At 39.0% G+C, this 23,164-nt stretch overlaps 1 protein-coding gene, 1 long non-coding RNA gene and 1 other non-coding gene across 3 annotated transcripts in view; 1 reads left to right on the forward strand and 2 right to left on the reverse strand.

Annotated features, from left to right (window-relative positions):
• The window catches only part of LOC149501910 (uncharacterized), a 184,396-nt gene that overhangs the window by 160,334 nt on the left and 898 nt on the right, over positions 1-23,164 (reverse strand). The window lies entirely within an intron of this gene.
• TRNAV-UAC (transfer RNA valine (anticodon UAC)) lies at positions 3,938-4,010 on the reverse strand. Its single transcript has one exon. It is a non-coding gene; the product is annotated as a tRNA-Val (tRNA).
• LOC114244359 (tubulin beta-1 chain) lies at positions 4,666-22,505 on the forward strand. The gene is made up of 12 exons (XM_028176141.2): positions 4,666-5,175; positions 12,233-12,344; positions 12,787-12,909; positions 13,461-13,562; positions 13,913-14,040; positions 15,055-15,222; positions 15,767-15,881; positions 16,911-16,981; positions 17,992-18,131; positions 18,830-18,989; positions 20,873-20,974; positions 21,901-22,505. The coding sequence occupies exons 1-12, from the start codon at positions 5,119-5,121 to the stop codon at positions 21,991-21,993; spliced, it is 1,371 nt and encodes a 456-aa protein (XP_028031942.2). The 5' UTR covers positions 4,666-5,118; the 3' UTR covers positions 21,994-22,505.

Here is a 23,164-nt window from a genome sequence, read left to right on the forward strand (position 1 = left end):
ATTAGACACTGTATAGCCATCAAGCCATCATACTATGACTATACATAAATAATATAAATCTTACGTTACGGACGTTTTTTCCTGATTAGGGTACCCCTCCGCATCTTCTTTCCAAAAACTACTAAGGAACTTCTTTCCAAAAACTTATTCCGATTTCTTCGACCTAATTATGCACGAATTACATACTCATAAATATAATTTATCCGTCGTTTTAAAAATTGATAAATATTGATGTGTCAAATAACAGTAATGTATTAAATTGAGCCCACTGAGTTTCTCGCCGGATCTTCTCAGTGGGTCGCGTTTCCGATCCGGTGGTAGATTCTGCGAAGCACTGCTCTTGCTAGGGCTAGTGTTAGCAAATTCTCTCAGGTTGAGCCCGTGAGCTCTCATCTACCCGTCCGGGCGTAGCTGGAATAGCCTCTTAGACTACCAGTCACGTCCTTACGGATCCATCAGATCCAATAACCTATGCATTAGACGTCTTCAGCTCTAACACTAGGAGCAGGCTTAGGGACCCCGGTAACCGTACTCGTCGAACTCGACAAGAAGTTCGACGTGCAACCTAACCCATGCATCAGCTCGCTGAGTTTCTCGCCGGATTTTCTTAGCGTAGTAGATTCATTCGCGAAGCAGTTGCTCTGAGTTGTTAGGTCTCCTTCGGAGGCGCTCCGGCAGTTGTTAGCAAATCCCACCCCTTCTGGCTGAGCCTTGGCTCGCCCACCTGTTCTGGTGAAGCTGGAAAGGCCTCCGGACCACCAGTAATCACTTATTTAAAAAAAAAAAGACTATCAGCGTATAGGTAGGGAAAAAATTTATGAAATGAAACAATTAGCACACAAGAGAAGAAATTCTGAAAGGCGCATTAGTGACGTAGAGAATAAATAGTAGAATTTTATTGTGGTTTGGTATAGGAAAGGCGTGGGAAGAAAATTTGATTATTTTTTGAAGTGATAACATATTATGGGAGGGTAAGCTGCTTCGTTACGTAACTAATAACAAGCCATCTAGTGGCCGGCGCCCGTAAACAGAATGTGTATAAGAGAAACGACCTATCTCGCTTTCTCCCCTCTCCACGGTCGAGTAGTTCGCGAGACGCTCTGTTTATTATCTCTCTACTCTCTACTATTATCTCTCTTCCCAAATTGTATCTTTTCTCTCTAGCCGTAACGAATCTGTCGCGAGTTAAATTTTACTCTAAAGAAGTTTCACTTCAAAACAAATATACAGCATCAATTATCAGCATATCTCTCGACTGTAATGTGATTTTAAATGTATTTTAAAAATCGATATCGCTTCTAACCTCTAGACGTCACTAGGAACTGGTCTAACGGGTTTATTACGCGCGCACTAAGGATCTGACTTGCCTATATCTGATGACGCTGAAAATAAATAAACAATTTCCTTAACATTTAGCGTTGTATGTAGATTTAGTTTAGCTTTAGATTATTTCTCACCTTTAGAATTCAAGAGTCTTAAAGAAAGGTTTTTAAAGAAAATGAGTATTATTACTTTGAACAACTTATAAACATGTATTCTCGTGAGTTTATTAAAATTGAACAGTCTCTTTTAGACAAGAAAATGACAAACGTGTCTATCCGTTTTTTTTTTAAATCAAGTGCATACCTTATCATATTCAAAGGGAAGAAAAAAAATTCTTAAATTACATTTTAGGATAAACAAAATTTTCCAATTCTAATTTAATAATTAGAATTGGAATAAATAAATAAAATTAAAGAAATTATCACGAGGGAAAGGAACATTATCGATTCTTTATTTCATCATTTACTTAACTAAAATACAAAAAAGCAAGCATCTCTAAGCAAATAATTTTTTTTTATAGCTTATATGGGTAGCCTAGCTTACAGTCCACCTGGTGTTAAGTGGCTACTGGAGCTCATAGACATCTACAACGTAAATGCGCCACCCACCTTGAGATATAAGTTCTAAGGTCTCAAGTATAGTTACAATGGTAGTATGCAAGCGCCTAAAACTAATCTTCTTCTTATCAGCCCACAGATGTCCACTACTGGACCTAGGCCTTACCCAAGCCTCGCCTCAAGGACTGGTCCTGTGCTGCTTGCATCCAGCGTATCCCCGCGGACCTCAATAGATCGTCGCTCCATCTTGTGGGAGACCTACCCACGTTACATCTTCCGATATAATATATTTCAAACTAATATCATTAAATTTTATAACTTCGATGGCTTCAATAGCCTCGTCACAGTTTTGTGATAAAACTTAAAATTTTAATTCGGTACGTTGGCTTGAGTGTTAGTTTTTTTTTATTGCTCTTGTAGGCAGACGAGCACACGGCCCACCTGATGGTGAGTGGTTACCGTCGCCCATGGACTTCAGCAATGCCAGGGACAGAGCCAAGCCGCTGCCTACCGCTTAATACTCTCCACAAGCCTCGTTTGAAGAAGGACATGTCATAGCGCTCGGGAAACACCGTGGAGGGGAGCTCATTCCAGAGCCGGATGGTACGTGGCAAAAAGATATCTGGAAACGCACTGTGGATGAACGCAGTGGCTCCAGGTAGTATGGATATAATTTAGTGTCATAACTATATTTTGAGGGGTCAAAAGCTGTTTGATTGTAGCGACATTAATATTTGTAACTAGCAACCCGCCCTTGCTTGGCTTCGGAAACATTAAATTTTATTATTGAATAGCTGAGTCCCGCGATGTCACCTGCAATTGTTATCGTACCGCGGGTGACGCCGCGGGGCAAAGCAGGTCTAAAAAAAAATATAAAAATATAAATAATTGTAAATAGACATGCTTTAAGAAAAACCGACTTCAAATAGAAAAAATAAAGATATTCCAAAACAAATTAATATACACTAAAAACAATAATCATCGGATAAATAGGTTGGCGTGATATTGAGTTATTGAATTATTCATCTACTTGTCGCGCACGTACTTAATGCAAATTTAAGACTTATTCTCATTGATACCATTATCAGAACTGGACTAAATTAAAATAGGACCACACGGGAAGCGTCAGCTTTCTAATAAAAAAAGAATCGTCAAAATCGATTCACCCAGTCAAAAGCTATGAGGTAATAAACATAAAAAAAACATACAGTCGATTTGAGATCCTTCTCTTTTTTTGAAGTCGGTTAAAAAGCCTAAGTTACTCCTTATATCATCAGCTACCTATCAGTGAAAGTTCTGTCAAAATCGGTCCAGCCGTTCCACAGATTAGCCCGAACAAACAGACAGACCAACAAAAATTGTAAAAAATGTTATTTTGGTGTATGTACCATATATATTATATTCGCATTTAGTAAGCAGCGGTTATTACAAACTTACTGGTGGTAGGACCTCTTGTGAGTCCGTGCTGGTAGGTACCACCGCCCTGCCTATTTCTGCCGTGAAGCAGTAATGCGTTTCGGTTTGAAGGGTGGGCCGGCCGTTGTAACTATACTGAGACCTTAGAACTTATATCTCAAGGTGGGTGGTGCATTTACGTTGTGGATGTCTATGGGCTCCAGTAACCACTTAACACCAGGTGGGCTGTGAGCTCGTTCACACATATAGGCAATAAATAAAAAAAGCAGTAAAGCGTTTCGGTTTGAAGGGTGGGGCAGCCGTTGTAACTATACTTGAGACCTTAGAATTTATAGCTCAAGGTGGGTGGCGCATTTATGTTGTCTATGGGCTCCAGTAACCACTTAACACCAGGTGGGCTGTGAGCTCGTCCACCCATCAAAGCATTAAAAAAAAACATACACTTCATTTTATTTATATGTGTAGATTAAAGATGCTTTTATTTGGTATCAGCATCAACGGTTCGATGTTTTTAATAGAACTACGTAATAGAATATCTGAAGTTTTTTATCTTTTCAAATTTCAAATTTTAAATTGCTCTCCTGTAAAATATAGCTTAACCCAAAAGCCTTTTTAGTTGGAAAATAACTAAAAAAAGCACGTGATTCCGGCCAGGATCGAACTGGCGGCCTTCTGCGTGTAAAGCAGATGTGATAACCACTACACCACGGAACCAGCCGTTATAATTGATAAAATAATGAGTATATTACTTTAACTAATTTTTTATTAGTTTTAAAATTAGAATTAATTAATTTTTAATGGATGTTACAATTTTTGTAAATTTGTTAAAATATTGTGAGCTTAGAAAGTGAAATTACAAAATTCTTTTACAAATTCATTCGGTGTAAAATTTTCCTTACATTTTTAATTAATAGTAACGAGTAATTTAGGATAATGGTAGAATTGAGAAATATTTTTATGTTTATTTATTTAGCTAAAGCTATGTCTTTCGGTTTTAGTGCTTTCTTTTGGAAGAAAAATACTTTCTGCACACCTGTGTCTTCTTAGTGCGAGTTTTTTAACGTTTTCGATAGCGTAAAAGTTAACTCAAATTTATATGCAGTTGGAACAGCGCCCCTAGCGGCAAACGTAGGAAAACGTTCCTACTCCATACAAATTTGAGTTCAATTTTACGCTATAGAGAACATTAAAAAACTTGTACTAAGCACACTGACGACGTACAAAATTTAATGGCGGTCGACTCATCAGTCATTACCTCAAAAGCGAAGCAAGCAAACTTACTTTATCCTTATCATTGCAATAATCGAATCGCTCTCTCTATTGTCGAATAGCAGTACTAAAAGCACGACTGAAACTGTTACTTTAATGCACCACAACACAGAGGGCGCTAGCATTTAAAACTGCGCAGTTTTTGCTTGAAAAAAAAAACCCGATTCCCATACTATTCAATAACTCATACGATGTACTTTCGGATCACAATAAATGCATATCTTCATTATTGATTTACTAAACGCTCAATAACTATTTTGCAATATATAATGATCGGATAAAAGGTGTTTTAATGTCAAATTAAGAAAATAATAATTTGCAAGCTGAGAAAATAACAAATAATTTACCTTCAATATTACAAAAGAAAATGAACTAGTGTATTACGGAATTACGATTCTTATCGTTACATTTACTATCAGTGGTGCATTACATATCAGTGTTTCCAAGAAAAAAGGCGATAAGTTCCGATAACATTGATTACATCATCGGATTTAGAATTGTTCACCTTATTCCCAGTTAGGTTGTGAAGGCGTGTGTGAATATTGTGTTAGAAATGCGTGAAATAGTCCACGTGCAAGCCGGCCAATGCGGGAATCAGATAGGATCGAAGGTAAATACCTACATAATTTAATATCAAACAGACAGCGTTATACAATATCTACACATCCGTGTTTTCAATCTTAAACCCTTTAATGTGGCGACAAGCATTTAATGATTATAAGAAAAAGGGCTCACAAAAGAAATTCAGACTAAATGAAACAGATTTCTCACGTAATTAATATGTAATTTAAGTTTAATTACATACGTCTAGTTTAACCGGCGTCATATTTCATTACTTTTAAATATTATTTTTTGTCACGAAATTTGAGCCAATACAATTATGTATAAATAAGTATAAATTAATGAACTATATAAATGAATTTACTTTATAGATGCCAAATCTGCTCTTACAGTTGGAATAGCAAAAAAATATATCAACATGTGATGAAAACATTTCTCAGAGCTAGTTGCTTTGAAAGTTTTAAATAGACATTATTAATGATACTATCGCGTATCGTATCGAAATATTAAGACAAAATAAATGTGTCGAACAACGTATTGGATTGATTTGCTGATGTTAGGGTATTTTTCAAGGCCACATTGATAGGCACATCCACTCTGCCTATCTCGACCGTGAAGCAGTAATGAGTTTCGGTATGAATGGCGTGGTAGCCGTTGTAATGTAAAACTGTGACTTAGAAGTCATATTTTAAGGCAGCGGAATTTAAGTTGTCGATGTCCATGGGCCCCGGTAGCCGGTTAAGACTAACCGCGATATCGTCCCGTCCCTTTGAGTTACAAAACAAATTCATTATTCATAATACCATTCTAGTAAGCTCCACGTGTGGAATGAGATAGACAAAAATAATTTTTGTAGAAAAAAAACCGTCAATTCTCCGAAATTTTGCATAAAGAAATAACAGTAATAACAGAATGAGTAAGCTCAACAATGATGTAATAGTAAAAAGAGCTTTTACTATGTGTAATTTGTAGGAATAAAAAATCAGTTAAAAATATACATTAGAATAGATTAGAGATGAAACGGATATCTAGTAACTATCCGGCCGGATAGGCCGGATACCGGATAGTAAATCAGTATCCGGTCGTACTTCGGATAGTAAAATTTAAGAAAATCTCATGGTTATACAAAAGGCAAATACCACAATAGGTTATGGACAACTTTTATTTTTATAATCGCACGTCAATTAGTCTGTTTAATACTCAAAATTAACAAATGGCATTCGTGTGACATTCTCGCCGGATCTTCTCAGCGGGTCGCGATTCAATTCCATTCCATTCGCGAAGCAGCTGCTCTTGAGTTGTTAGGTCTCCTTCGGACGCGCTCGGGCAGCTGTTAGCAAATCCCACCCTTCTGACTGAGCCTTTGCTCGCTCACCTGTCCTGGTGAAACTGGAAAGGCTACCGGGTCACCAGTAATACTTCAATCATAAAAAAGATCGATCTATAAACAGCTCACGCTCAAAGGTTTATTATTTGTTCTAATATTCACTATTCAGCGTTGAAATATATGAGTAGGTTTGGATAATTGAAGCATTTTTGGATTTAAAACATTTTTACGGATTAATATCGCATTTTACTGACGATATTATCATTATTAGTATTGGCATCAACAGTTCGATGTTTTTGATTGAACTTCTATTAAGTGTTCTCCTTTCGAGAATAGCTTAAGAAGCTTTTTTTTGTTAAATAAAATAGGGGTTAAAGTATGAAATTGCCGTTCTATTGTAACTAGTGGTCTCCCGGTGGTCGAAATTCGACTATAATTAATTGAAATTATAAGTTTGTGAACTATTATGATTCTATTGTCAGACTATTTTACTTCTATAATCACAGATTTCGCCAAGACTACACTTTAGACGAATATTAATAAAGACAAACAATATTAATCTATTATTGTCAATTTGACCACAGACTTTAAACAATAAGAAAAGTTTGACAATAAACAAATATTATGCATGCGTGTGTGTGTCAAATACATGGTAGTGTGTGTAATGTTTTTGAAGTTATATTGAAGTTATACTTCTTTAGGCTCGTTATGAAAAATTAATGAGAGTATAATTTTACGATGCGCGCGCACCGTGACACAAAATTAACGAGAATTACCGAATTTATACGATGTCAAGAAAAGGGATGTCCAATATGCGTGTTTGAGGATGTTGTTTAATCGATTTTTTTTCAAATTGATTAAATATTAAATAAATAAAAAATGATATAAATTTAATAAAAATAAAGTATAAGTAAAATAATAAGTATAATCTTACGCGCGTACATAAGTAAGTACACGCACTCTTTTTTTTATTGATTTAATGTATTTTGTATGCATAATTTAAAAAAATATTAACATTCTTCACTCCTTCTCTATATTCTCTACAAGTGTGGGAAAATTCATACTCCTCCGTCCGTGCAATTTTCGTAAAAAGGGTCACAAAGTTTTTGCTTCACGTATTAATATATAGATATGTATTTCGAATAGACTTGCGCAAAACATCACTTCCCAATGTAATGTGATATGACATCACTTTTACAGACAGGTGATATTACTCGAAAACATTACACATCACTCTTAACATTACTCGGTGCGTTCAATAGATACTGTGACGACGAATACATTGTATCTATACACCCGAATCATTACCTAAGTGATGTGTTCATATTTGTATTGTAATACACTGTTATATTACTTGACAGAGATTGACTTACGTAATAATATAATAATTTTATTTTTTACTTAATATAATTTATTGTGGGATGAACGGATTTCATATGGCGACTTAGACTGCAAATTGAGCTCGACGATAATGTTAATATACGAGAGCAGTAGACGCATTGTTTCGGCGCGGTCTCTTCAAATTGCATCCAAAGAGGACTGTACTTTCATTTAGACGCCATTCTTTCTTTCACTTATTAAACACGCATTAAAACAAATAATAAAACTATCTTCAAACAAGTGCTTAAGTAATTCAAACACAAAAATTAATATGTAATATTACTAAACAATTACGAGCGATTAGCGATTTTACAAAAGTTGCGAATAAAAAATTAAGTAACTACTTGCGGGGAACTACCGGCTGGCCGCATGAAAAATATAAACACAAATACCTATATTAAAATTCAGACGTACCATAGGTATAAAAATGTACCTAGCGGCCGGGACATACGGTTCCAAATCACTAGGAATAATTCCGTGTCGCTTGCTCATTTATTTTGCGTAGATCGGTCTGTCTCGCTCGCTCGGTTCCGTTCGTGTATCAAGCAACATTACACGACAAAGAAAGAAACATGTTGGGTGATAGCTTCGCTAGAAGTAATAGTGTTCTGTGGGTGATAGTGTGATGTTTGTTTCCTTCGCGTAATGTGTGATGTTGCATTACATCGTAGAGTAATATTACCGGAGTAATATCACTCGCATTACTTACACATGTCTAATTTCGAATTGACATAGAACCTTCATGGTTTGAGATTTTTGAGTGAAACTTATTTATTCCAAATGTTAAACTTTAAATGGCTCTCCTGTGAACTTGCAAAAATGTCGCTTAACCTTTCAACCTTCGATATAATTCAATAGAAAAATTTATTAGTGCGCCTGCAGCGAACACATAGCAAGGGTGTAGCTAATAATTAATTAAAAGAAGTCGAATTTTATTAACTGACTGTTCCATGGGGAATGCTCCGAGGAATTATTGTAGATGATTCCTCATCTATTTTTTATCATCGCACCTCCCGCCATCGGAGCAGAGTTCATCCTTATTAGAAGTCGTCGTGGCCTAAAGGATAAGACGTCCGGTGTATATACACGTACTTAACAAATGTTCACGATTGACTTCCACGGTGAAGGAATAACATGACGTGTAATAAAAATCAAACCCGCAAAATTATAATTTGCGTAATTACTGTAGTGGTAGTAGGACCTCTTGTGAGTCCGCGCTGGTAGGTACCACCGCCCTGCCTATTCCTGCCGTGAAGCAGTAATGCGTTTCGGTTTGAAGTGCGAGGCAGCCGTTGTAACTATACTGCCTCGAATTAATCTGGAAATACACGAAGTCAGCGTCGGAACGGTACTTCGATATGCGTCATGATAATCGCCTTATCGTTGCCGCCGCTGACTACTCCCCGAATTTTGATCACGCAGGAGTCATTCACCGTCGACGCCCTAGACACGTCCTTACGGATCCTTCAGATCCAATAACCTTTGCATTAGACGCCTTCAGCTCTAATACTACGAGCAGGCTTAGGGGCCCCGGTAACCGTACTCGTCAAACTCGACAAAGAGTTCGACGTGCAACCTAACCCATGAATCAGCTCGCTGAGTTTCTCGCCGGATCTTCTTAGCGAGTCGCGATTCCGATCCGGTAGTAGATTCATTCGCGAAGCAGCTGCTCTTAAGCTGTTAGGTCTCCTTCGGAGGCGCTTGGGCAGCTGTTAGCAAATCTCATCCCTCTCGGCTGAGCCTTTGCTCGCCCACCTGTCCTGGTGAAACTGGAAAGGCCTCCGGGCCACCAGTAATCCTTCAATCATAAAAAAAAAACAAAATAACTATACTGAGACCTTAGAACTCATATCTCAAGGTGGGTTGCGGCATTTACGTTGTCGATGTCTATGGGCTCCGGTCACCACTCAACACCAGGCGAGCTGTGAGCTCGTCTACTAACGTAAGCAAAAAAAACCTTGGACTAGTGTATCGGGTGGATTTTTAAGGTATTCGTCTGGGCTACAACATATGTGTCTCAGCCCTTAATTATCCACAAGGAATACTCTGAATTAAGGGCGTGGCACAATGAATCAGTTCCGTCTGTTATCTACTGATAAATAAAATCGCTTCGTGTTAAATCGGTTATTTTAAATCTATAACTAAAACCATTCTAAAGATTATCAGTAATTCATTCACGTTCATTCTATTATGTTTCTCGTTCGAGATTTATTTACTTCGAGTCATACTCAAACACGATTAAAACTCATTTGGATAATCTATCTATATATTAATACATGAAGCAAAAACTTTGTATCCCTTTTTACGAAAATTGCGCGGACGGAGGAGGATGAAATTTTCCACACTTACACCGGTCACTCACATGCGCACGAATACGCAAACCCGCAAGTGTAGGACGACATTTGCAAATGATTATGCAAAGTTTTCGCTGCATTCGTGGTTTTCCAAGCTGTGTCGGTTTTTTAACAGACATCAAAGCGCGCGAACCTCGAACCTTCGCGTAGTCTCCTACACATTCGCTTGCCCAGTTTCGCCGACGATTGCGAAAGTAACGGACGTATACTATACGCCATTTTTATACCTATAGTTCGTGACGTCTACTGTGTAGCGTATCTTCATCAAAAGAAATCCCATAAAAACAGCATGGCTGTTAATGATGTCTGGGAAAGAATTCAAAACTCTTTTTCTCTTCTTTTTTTTTTTTTTTTCCTACCTAAGCTGATAGCCCTAGTGGCTATTTCAGCGTAACCCTAACTTTAGTAGGTGAGCTCACGGGGCTCAAACCTGATGACGTTGCTAACACGAACCCTAGCAAGAGCCGTGCTTCGCAGAATCTACCACCGGATCGGAAACGCGACCCACTGAGAAGATCCGGCGAGAAACTCAGTGGGCTGTGTCTGAGAGTTAATTTACTCGTCGAGCCCTTCGTCGCAAGCGACGGATTCGACGAGAACGGTGACCGGTGCTTGAAGTACCTAAAAGCACCGTTAGTGGATCGGGAGGATCCGAGATGACGTGTTTTGGGCGACGTCGACTGCTTTCCTTTCGGTACGCAGGATCGGGAATGTAGTTACCGGCGGCCACGATGAGAGGGTTCTCGTGTCGTGCCGCTTTATCGAAGTGGCGTTTTCTCTTCAATGTTCTATTGACGAATTAAAAAGGAGGAGAAATTCGTGAGACATTCGTAAACAAGTGTAGGAGGAAGCGCAAACGGGTTCGCAAATTGAGTATGCGAACCCATTTGCACAGCCGCTAGGTTTGCGAATGAATGTTTGACGGCCCTTCAAATGCGCGCAAACATTCGTACAATGTACGAATGTTTGCGCGCATGTCAGTGGCCGGCATTATAGAGAATATAGAGAAAGAGTGCAGAATGCTAATGTTTTTTTTTTTTAATTGTAGTGTAGTATAGTTTAAATTGTAGGTCGTGAAGTTCTTCTATCTATCTAAGTAATGACATTTTTCTTCTCCTACCTGTGCTGATAGCCTTGAGAGGCTATTTCAGCTTCGCCTTAACGTGTAGGTGAGCTCACGGGGCTCAAACCGGAGTGCTACTAACACTGACCCTAGCAAGAGCAGTGCTTCGCAGAATCTACCACCGGTTCGGAAACGCGACCCACTGAGAAGATCCGACTAGAGACTCGGTGGGCTGTATCTGTGGGTAGTAATGACAAAAAAGACTAAAGCTAACCGTAAAACGTCGTAAATAAAACATAATACATAATAATATGATAATTATAAAAATGCGAGATTAAACCGTAAAAATTTTTTTTGTTGAATGTAGTTTTAAAATACTTTTAAGCGCTTCGTCCTAGACGGAATCTATATTTTACACTTCACAGTCTACTGAGTTTCTCGCCGGATCTTCGCAGCGGGTCGCGATTCCGATCCGGTGGTAGATTCTGCGAAGCAGTGTTAGGGCCAGTGTTAGCAAATTCTCTCAGATTGAGTCCGTGAGCTTACCTACCCGTCCATATACGATTCCAGAGAAACTGCGATACTTTAAGACAATTTTTTTTTTTTTGTATAGAAACTAGCGACATCTTGTAGCGGATGCTCCTAAACTTAATGTAAAAATTAAGGCATTTAATTATTGCATAACTAAACACAGAAAATAAAAAAATATAAAATCATACCAGTCTTTATTTGTTATAGACAAATTGATTAAATTTTATCAATTTGCGGTTTCTGAAATTTTACAAAATCCCTCATTAAAAATAAAATATAGGATAAGTAATATGCTATCTACAGGAGCAATGAGAAACTAATCGAAACGAAGCCTAATGGCCGACCCCCGTAAACAATTTTGTTGAGTGCTCGAGTTGCTTATCTATAACTAATTTATGTGTATTCTCTATGGACGATTCAAGAGCAATGACGGATTTAATTTCTTTTTCAGTTTTGGGAGATAATCTCGGACGAGCATGGCGTCGACACGACCGGAGTTTACAAAGGGGAGAGCGACCTGCAGCTCGACAGGATAAACGTTTACTACAATGAGGCATCTAGTGGTGAATAGTTTTATACCATATTCAATTTCAGCTTTTCGCCCTTAGATGGCGTTGTTTTCAATTATATTTGAAAAGAAATATGTACCTAGAAATAATGTCTAGGATTTATTTCCATGTGATTTGGCTAATTCAATTTGTGAAGCCAGCTATAGTAGATTGATAAAACAGTATTATAGTCTTTGATAGAGTGGCTGTCATTCAAGTGGTCAAAATATTAGAAGTTTGATTATTAAGGAAAGATAGACAAATAATAAACTTTAAATGCAGTTTCTTTGTTTTACATGTATTGAAACTTTACGATAATGTAATTAGTGTTTTATTTCTGAAATGGGAAGAAGAAAACAAATCTTTGTTTTTACGGAGCAACACATATAGTTTAATTTGTCATCGCCTAGACTACTAAATAACAAATAATGGTCTTATATTTTTTTAAATGCTTTAGGTAAATACGTCCCCCGTGCCGTTCTCGTGGATCTGGAGCCGGGCACTATGGACGCGGTCAGATCAGGACCCTACGGAATGCTGTTCCGGCCCGATAACTTTGTCTTCGGTCAAAGCGGCGCTGGTGAGTAGCGACATCTGTTGATCGTGTTCTAGAACTTAGACAAAGCTTCCGTTAAAGTGCCGTTTGTGGGTAGCGACATCTGTTGATCACCACGTCCTTACGGATCCATCAGATCCAATAACTCTTGCACTAGATACCTTCAGCTCTAACACCAGGAGCAGGCTGAGGACCCCGGTAACCGTACTCGTCGAACTCGACAAAGAGGTCGACGTGCAACCTAACCCATGCATCAACCTGCTGAGTTTCTCGCCGGATCTTTTCAGTGGGTCACGATTCATTCGCGAAACAATTGCTCTTGAGTTGTTAGGTCTCATTCAGAGGCGCTCGGGCAGTTTGTTGTGGCTGAGCCTTTGCTCGCCCACCTGCCCTGGTGAAGCTGGAAAAGCCTCCGGGCCAACAGTAATCTTTCAATAATAAAAAAAAAGATCTGTTCATCATATTATCGAATTTAGACCTTTAGAATTCATATCTCAAGGTAGGTGGCGGCATTCCCGTTGTAGATAAGATAAGCAATAAAAAAATTCAGTTCGCTTAAAAAAAAATGCTTACAGGTAACAATTGGGCCAAAGGACATTACACAGAGGGCGCTGAGCTAGTCGATTCTGTACTGGACGTGATCAGAAAGGAAGCTGAAAGCTGTGATTGTCTCCAAGGTAATAATATCTTATTATAACAAATATTAAATATATTGGTATTGAAAAATTGTAATTTTAATTTTATTGTATTAATGATTTCAATATTATGTAATTGTATGTGAAATTTTATGGGCATAAGTTCCCTGAAATAAACTCATTTCATTTCATTCATTTCATTGTGGGCACGCACGGGTAGATACTGCTATACGATGCTGTGAGGAAATCATGCGTTTGAAGGACAGCTAATTCGACCTCATGTCTCACGTTTTGAGGCATGCGTTTGAAGGGCATAAATAGTTCGACTTCATACCTCACCTTTTGAAATCTACGTGCGTCCCTTTATTCGATTACCTTATTCGCTTTCTCAGGGTTCCAGTTGACTCACTCGCTAGGCGGCGGCACTGGATCTGGCATGGGTACTCTGCTGCTCAGCAAGATCAGGGAGGAATACCCGGACAGAATCATGAACACGTTCAGCGTTGTACCCTCGCCTAAGGTGAGGAGTGTTGCCTTAATAAAAAAATATTGTTTTAATTAACGCCATCTGTCGTTAAAGAGCAAAACAACTAAATAGTAGTAACGTCGAGAACGTTCTAGAAAATTGGTAGACGCAGTCGACGCGTCTAGAAAATTGCGTCTAAAAATACAATTGTGACACTGAAGTCTACTCTAAGTGATAATGATATACAGTTTTATAATAATTTGTTATATAATAATTACGGTTTTATAATAATTACGGTGAAAGTTTGTTTGTAATGAAACTTGTTGAGAATAAAATTGAACTCGCGGCAGATTCGTTATGGCTAGAGACGAGCGAAAATGAGAGAATAGACAGAGCGTCTCGCGAACCACTCAATCGCGGAGAGATGGAGAAAGCGAGATAGGTCGTTTCTCTTATACACTTTCAGTTTACGGGCGCCGACCACTAGATGGCTTATTTTTTGATCCTAATCCAAAGTCAGTTCTTGATAATGTTACAATAAAACTTACTACAAACGAAGTTTATTTGAGAGAACACCCTAATACATACCATCCTCCCAGAGGTCTTTTCTGCCACGTACCATCCGGCTATGGAATGAGCTCCCCTCCACGGCGTTTCCCGAGCGCTATAACATATCCTTCTTCAAACGAGGCTTGTGGAGAGTAGTTAACAATAGGCAGCGGTTTCGCTTTGCCCCTGGCATTGCTGACGTCCATGGGCGATGGTTACTTCGATGCGATAGTAATTTAGGAGTCCCTATGCTATACCAGGGATACCAGAGACTGATATAATATATACTTATATTCGTTTAAATATATACGTGTTTAAATAATACAACCTATTCATCACACAATGCTACCGCTAATTAGAGAGCACCTTAGAGCACCAGTCCGTAACCCTAAACCTTGCGTTAGTACCAGTCCGCAATCCTAAGCCTTGCGTTAGCACCAGTCCGTAACCTTCAGCCTTGCGTTAGCACCAGTCCGTAACCTTCAGCCTTGCGTTTCTCAATACGGTTCACACGACCAGGTAAGCGAAGTCGTTTTGGAGCCCTACAACGCGACGCTGTCCGTGCACCAGCTGGTCGAGAACACGGACATGTCCTTCTGCATCGACAACGAAGCGTTATACAACATCTGCTTCAAGACCCTGAGACTCAGCAGTCCGAGTTACGGCGACCTTAACCACCTCATATCTGTAAGTATAATTGCTCTTCAATCCATTCCCCGTTTATATAGTAGTAACTTTAAAATTCGTCGTCGTGGCCTAAAAGATAAGACGTCCGGTGCATTCGTATCGAGCGATGCATCGATGTTCGTATCCCGTAGGCGGGTACCAATTTTTCTAATGAAATACGTACTCAACAATTGCTCACGATTGACTTTCACCGTGAAGGAATAACAACATGTAATAAAAATCAAACCCGCACAATTATAACTTGCGTAATCACTACCGGTAGGACGTCTTGTGAGTCCGAACGGGTAGGTACCATCACCCTGCCTATTTCTGCAGTGAAGCAGTAATGCGTTTCGGTTTGAAGGGCAGCCGTTGTAACTATACTTGAGACCTTAGAACTTATATATCAAGGTGGGTGGCGGCATTTACGTTGTAGATGTCTGTGGGCTCCAGTATCAACTTAACACCAGGTTAAAGGTGGGCTGTGAGGTCGTCCACCCATCTAAGCAATAAAAAAAAAGCTGGTGCTATCATGACCGGTTTTTTCGTGGGGTCCGCATTACAGCTGACCATGTCCGGGGTGACGACCTGCCTCCGGTTCCCGGGACAGCTGAACGCGGACCTGAGGAAGCTGGCCGTCAACATGGTGCCATTCCCGAGGCTCCACTTTTTCATGCCGGGTCAGTAGATTCAAATCAAATTGAAAATCATTTATTTCAACTTAGATGTCAGTATGACACACTTGTTGAATGTCAAAATATAAATAACAATGTTAACTCTACCACCGGATTCAAAAAAAGCCACAGTCCTGAAAAGAACCGGCGAAACAAACTCAGCGGGCTTTTTTTTTTATTCTCATATATTTTCTTTTTTTTTAAATAAATAAAAATGTTTACAATAAAGGAAAAAACAAGTCAAAAAATACAATTAAAAATAATCATAATAATAATGAAAAATGAAAAGGCCAGAACCGAACGCCTCATTCCCACGTAGTGCCATCTAGTAAATATAATCCTTAACTTTATATCCTTGTTGCACAAACGTTCCTTGACAGCTTTCTTAAATCTATGAACAGGTAGTAATTGAACGTTTAGTGGGATCTTGTTGAAAAGTAGAATCTCCCCCACTAAAGGTCATCAGCTAAGAATTTGTGGTTTGTTATTTGTATTCTCGGGATATTATGCTCCGAACACATAAAAGTCAAACACACCAATTCAACAATATAATAATATAATATGTGTACAATATTCTATTATAAAGTAAAAAGAGTAAACAAGTCGCTAGGCACTACAAGGCACACATTAAAACTAAAATTATAATACGTTTTACAATCAACTTAAATCGACGCGCGCGAATCTCGTAGCATGACGTCACGGGACACCTGCGCGTTCGGGAACTCCGATCGCATCCGATGACGTCCGAGTGCGACCGAGTGTTGCACGCTACAAATTTATCCTTCGTCGAAAGCGGCATTTCGTGAAGTCCACCTGTATGGGCTCCTGAATGTGGCGTATACAACTGAAGATTTAGATAGGAAGAAATCACTGATAGTCAAAGAATATCCGTTTATTATATGAATATACAATTTCATATTTATAACTATTGACACCATGCACCCACGTTTTTTTTTGTAAGAAATTAATTTAACTTCGAAACAGCAAGAAGTTTACAACAACTAGTAATTAATATATTTTCTCTTTCTACCCCAGGCTTCGCACCGCTAACCGCGCGAAATTCATTCAACTATCGCCCTCAGACTGTCTCCGAGCTCATGAGTCAAGTGAGTATTCGCATATATTTTTTATTGCTTAGGTTGGTGGATGAGCTCACGGCCCACCTGATGTTAAGTGGTTACCGGAGCCCATAGATATTTACAACATAAATGCCGCCACCCACCTTGAGATATAAGTTCTAAGGTCTAGGGATGATCGATATTAGAAAAACACCGATGTTGACATCAATTTTAACATCGATTTATAAGTATCGATGTACGATAAACATCGATAGCAAAACATCGATGTTTTTTCTACGAAATAAAACTGTCTATTTTATTTATTATACGTGTTTTTTAATCTATAAACTACGTTTACGGATTATGAGCGGACTTGACTCCGACATGACACTTCACAATTTACATTTTCTTAATTTCACACACATGTAGGACGGCTTACTTCGATTACGTTAAGTGCCATCTAGCTTAAAATAGTTGTACTACCTAGGGACTCACTAGCTAAATAGTACATCCTTCGTTAGATGGCCCTAAAAGATACATGGAAGTTTCGCTGGAGCAGACGGGCTCTCGAATGGAGACGGCGCAGCGAAAGACTTAACGTGGGACGCCTGGCTAGGTGGTGCGATGACCTCCGAACGGTGGCCGGCAAGAAGTGGATGAGGAATGCGTAGACCGGGCTTAGTGGTGTAGATTGGGAGAGGCCTCCAGCACAGTCGTCCAGCAGTGGACGACTGTGGGCTGTTGATGATGATGATGATGATGATGATGAAAATGGTGGTTCTTTACTACTGAGACCTTCTCAGTGGACTTTTTGGAGTACCCCGAGAAGTTACGTCCGGTGGTTTTGTTTCATTTTCCCACATTTGTGCACTTTTACAGATGTTAAACAGTTAATAAACCACCGTTATTACACAATTAAACCTGAAGAAACACTATAATATAGACAAAATAAAACAAATCACACAACTTCACTCGTCGCGTTCCCGCCAAAAAGTCTCACGTATTCGTTTATACAACTCCTTGACTATAGATGGCGCTGTTTTCAATTTATCCTTCAGATGTTCAACTCCGGTAACATGATGACCGCCGCCGATCCTCGCCACGGAAGATACCTGACCGTGGCCACCATATTCAGAGGCCGCATGTCCATGAGGGAGGTCGACGACCAGATCCTCGCCATACAGAACAAGAACTCGAGGTAAACAAACAGACACGCATCTCGCTTCGTTAATGGGGGTTGTGTCCACGTCATTACGGATCCTCCCGTTGACTGCGTTATGCTGTTTAAAAAGCCCCACGCGCGACTGTCTACTAGTGATGCAGTCAAAATCGCGTTCTTTCGCTCGATGCGAGAGGCGACTATATCCACATTTCTATCACTATCAGTATGTGCATATTCAATAACGATCCTTTGTTAGGCCTATCAGCTCTCATACGCACTGTGAAGAAGTTCAATCTTGCCTAGGAATGACCTCATACGCACTGGCTGAAAGTCCTTCAAAAATGATTCTGCAGTCAACGTGTTAATGTTGCTTTTAGGTACCACAAGCACCGGTCACCGTCCTCGTCGAACCCGTCGCTTGCGACGAAGGGCTCGACGAGTGAATTAACCCACAGATACAGCCCACTGTGTTTCTCGCCGGATCTTCTCAGCGGGTCGCGTTTCCGATCCGGTGAATCCGGTGGCTGTGTCTTAATTTACTCGCCGAGCCCTTCGTTAGAAGCGACGGGTTCGACCACTCTATAGCACCTCCCAAGCGTGTCCTTCTTCAAACGAGGCTTGTGGAGAGTACTTAACAGCGGCTTGGCTCAAACCCTGATATCACTGACGTCCATGACGGCAACCCCTCCCCATTAGGGTGAGGGTTATTAACAAACCCTATTTCTTCATCGCAGCTACTTCGTGGAGTGGATCCCGAACAACCTGAAGGTGGCCGTGTGCGACATCCCGCCGCGCGGCCTCAAGATGTCCGCCACGTTCATCGGTAACTCGACGGCCATACAGGAGATCTTCAAGCGCATCTCCGAGCAGTTCACCGCCATGTTCCGGAGGAGGGTAAGCTCTTGTGGAGCCACACGCGTCCGCTAACACAAAACCCATTTTATTTTTTGTTTATTGCTTAAATTAAACTCGCAAAAATTTGATATGCATAATTACTGGCGGTAGGACGTCTTGTGAGTCCGTACGTGTATGTACTACACCCTGTCTATTTATGCCGTGAAGCAATAATGCGTTTCGGTTTGAAGGGTGGGGCAGCCGTTGTAACTATACTTGAGATCTTAAAACTCATATCTCAAGGTGGGTGGCGGCATTTACCTTATAGACGTCTATAGGCTCCGGTAATCACTTAGAATCAGATGGGCTGTACGTACACGCCGTCACCCGTCTGAGCAATTAAAGTGATAATTGAGGTCGTCAGCGCAAAAGTGGCCTAACCCAAAAATGTTCATATATTATATGCTTTTTTATATTGCAATTTATTTTGCAATTTATTTAAAACTTAATAAATTTTGACGCAACATCAGCCAATCCCCAGTTACGCCCATAGATAACAGATGGCTTTGTAAACATTATTTTTGCGCGTATTATTTTTGCCTACGAAGCAGTGTAAAAGTAAATTAAAACTTCATTATCTCCATAATAACTATGGTATAATAGCCGGCAAACTTCTTGAGCATTTGTTGACGTAGTGGGGGTAAGTTCGCGCATGGTACACTCACGTGCAAAAACATTATTTACTCTGCGTCATAATGCTATTAAATTATTAAAATCAACATATTATGTACTTATTTATATATTTATTAGAACATCAACAAAAAATATAGGTCAATAATTGTAATAATTTAATCTTGGGGTAATAGATATTCCTTCTATTAAGTCAAAACTATAGCTGTTGCCAGGTCTTGGTTCAGTTGAAGCGAAGCTGGTATTTGTAATTTTTTTTTCGTTATCATAATCTTGACCATCATCATCATCACTGTTTTGATCACCCGAGTCGAGTTTGATGAGTCGACATAGGGCTCATCGGTGTAGTTTACAACTCGGTCGGTTCGGTCTTCTTTTTGTATATAATTAATTATTTTTTGAAGATATTCGATTCTTAGTAATCGAATGTTAGTTTTTTCAATTACCAGCTTCCGATTATTTTCTGTTTTTTTTTTCCATCTGAAGCCTAGCTCTTTCATAATTCGTCGTAAACTTCATTCAGAGCCATTAAAATTTATATCTTCTTTAAATTTTTCGAAGCCTTTCTACGGTACGGAGTTTCGCTGCTTGTTATGTAGTTATTATGATTACATCTTTTTATTACAGATTGAACGAAACTATCCATTCCGGTAACTTTCTTCTTCCCTGATCTTTTCTTACCCGGAGTCCGAAACACGGCGAGCAAGCCAGAACCTTTAGCTTCGTTAATAATGGACCTAACAGTACTCACTGATGTTTTTGTTGCTTCCGAAGTCTGTTTTACTTTTTCCATATCATTCTTCCCCTGTTTTATAATGAAGCAATATACGTCGTACACAATTTTTCTACCCTTTCTTTTGAATACTACACCAGTTTGTCGCGGCATAGTGTATTTTTTATAAAAAATCAACAAACACTCAACAAATAGCAATGGCAACAAAGTCAACAAGCAATTATAACAAATAACTTAGCGATTAATAACGATAGACTATTCACTGTACGCAAGCGTACATTAGGGAGCAAGCGGAATGAGGCGCGGTGCGGGGCGCAAGGTTCGACTGATCTACCAATAACGCGCTCGATACGATTTCCCCTGCCGTCGCGCCTCACCCTCACCACCAAAGTGATCTAAAATTCGGTTCTGCGCAGTCAAGGTCATTTGCTCAAGAAGTTTGCCGGTTACTATAAGCTTAAGCCACTTTTGCGCTCTCAATTTAAACAGAATATTGATTAAATTTAAAAAAAAAATCCAGGCCTTCCTCCACTGGTACACGGGTGAAGGAATGGATGAGATGGAGTTCACTGAAGCTGCCAGTAACATGGCCGACCTCATTTCAGAATATCAGCAGTATCAGGTGAGATTTTACATATAAACGATTCGACTATCGAGCGACAGATGGCGCTGATTGACATTAAAGTTTCTTAGTTATCGTCGTTAGGTGTGTAATGTTTTTTTTATTGATTTAATGAAATTTTTATGGATAATTTAAAAAAAAACTGCACTCTATAATATGGGAAAATATAATTAAGGGAAATTTCATACTCCTCCGTCCGCGCAATTTTCGTAAAAAGGGATACAAAGTTTTTGCTTCACGTATTAGTTTAAAGATTAAGGTTTATGTCTCGTTTAAGCCCACTGAGTTTCTCGCCGGATCTTCTCAGTGGGTCGCGTTTCCGATCCGGTGGTAGATTCTGCGAAGCACGGCTCTTGCTAGGGCCAGTGTTGGCAACATCGTCAGGCTTGAGCCCCGCGAGCTCACCTACACACGTTAGGGTGAAGCTGAAATAGCTTCTCAAGGCTGTCAGCATAGGTTGACTTAATATTCTTTCTGACATTTCGAATAGTTTACAGCTTCACCACGAAAAGTTTTAAAGATTAAAACTTAAAATTTATTTTAATTGCGTCTAAAAGCTCTTTATATCGCTTTTTTTTCCTACCTAAGCTGAGAGCCTTGAGAGGCTATATCAGCGTAACCTTAACTAGTAGATGAGCTCACGGGGCTCAAACCTGACGACGTTGCTGACACGAACCCTAGCATGAGCCGTGCTTCGCAGAATCTACCACCGGATCGGAAACGCGACCCACAGAAGATCCGGCGAGAAACTCAGTAGGCTGTGTCTATTGGTTAATTTACTCGTCGAGCCCTTCGTCGCAAGCGACGGGTTCGACGAGGACGGTGACCGGTGCTTGAGGTACCTAAAAGCACCGTTAGAGGATCGGGAGGATCCGAAATAACGTGCGCATATCGCACGTAACATTACAAACTTTGTTTATATACAGGAGGCAACTCTGGAAGACGATGAAGCAGTGTTCGATGAAGAGGAGGAATTGGCGCAGGAGGAGGACCCGCCGGTTCAAATACAAATGTATTGAACGACACAGACTTAGGTTAAACAACGCAGAACGCTAAAATACTTACATACACATAACTGAAATGCTATTTGGTTCAAGCGACATTTATCTATGTAATTAAAGTTTATGTAATTAAAGGTCCGTTTCATTTGGTTATCTATCAGCATCAACAGTTCGATGTTATTTAATTGAACTTCAATTAAGTTCACCCCATTTGAATAGCTGAATAAGTTCTTTTTTTTGTTTTGATCTATTTTCCAAATTTTAAACTTTAATTGGCTCTCCTGTGAAGTTGAATAAATGTCGCTTTAACCAAACAGCCGTTCATACCAACACGCTTATGGAATGTAAAAAAATATATTCACAAACAAAATATTCCCAATAGAAATAAGAAAAGTAAAATGTGTGTCATAGCGTGCGTTAATTTTAAGTTAATTAAACTTTTTTTTATATTAAAAATGAACTGTAGGTGCCTTAGTATAACACAACATGTTTGCATTTTCTTATTTTTAATAAAATGATTAAAGTTCGTATTGAATTTTGTTTTATTTTATGATCGAATCTTTACCTGAAAATTTAAACTAAAGCTGGTGAACATGGCTCTATCGCCAAACAATGTACATGTCGGCGTTACGCCAGGGTTTTCACACATAAGTTCTTTTACAATGAAAATACAATACAATTCTATAAAACTTTAACATTACTTGTTTACAACAAAAAGCCACGCCTTAGTTATTCCGTGGTTCTTACACAATTAGCCATTTTGTGTTGGTTACAGCAACTACAACTTCTTCTATACAAACCAATGTAATGACTGCGAAACAATTCACAAAGTATGGCTTAATATTCACAATACATATTTTAGTGATCTTTACATGACTCTGAAATTAATTTATTTTACATAAATTACTTTTAACTAATTTATACTAACATTATTATTATCCCGCCTAATAATAGATGGCGCCAACAACATCATTTGCATAACAATTTACAACTAGAGGTCCCGCAGTAGTCGAAATTCGACTATAATTAATTGGAATTGTATAGTAAGTTTGTACACTATTATTATTGTATTTTATACTTCTATAATCACAAATTACGGGCTATACTATAAAAAAATATTAATAAAGACAAACAATATTTGATCTATGCTCAATTTGACCACAGACGTCAAGAACAAAAGTTTGACAAT

Source organism: Bombyx mandarina, chromosome 11, assembly GCF_030267445.1.
Source record: "Bombyx mandarina strain Sakado chromosome 11, ASM3026744v2".
Classification (NCBI taxonomy): Eukaryota; Metazoa; Arthropoda; class Insecta; order Lepidoptera; family Bombycidae; genus Bombyx; species Bombyx mandarina.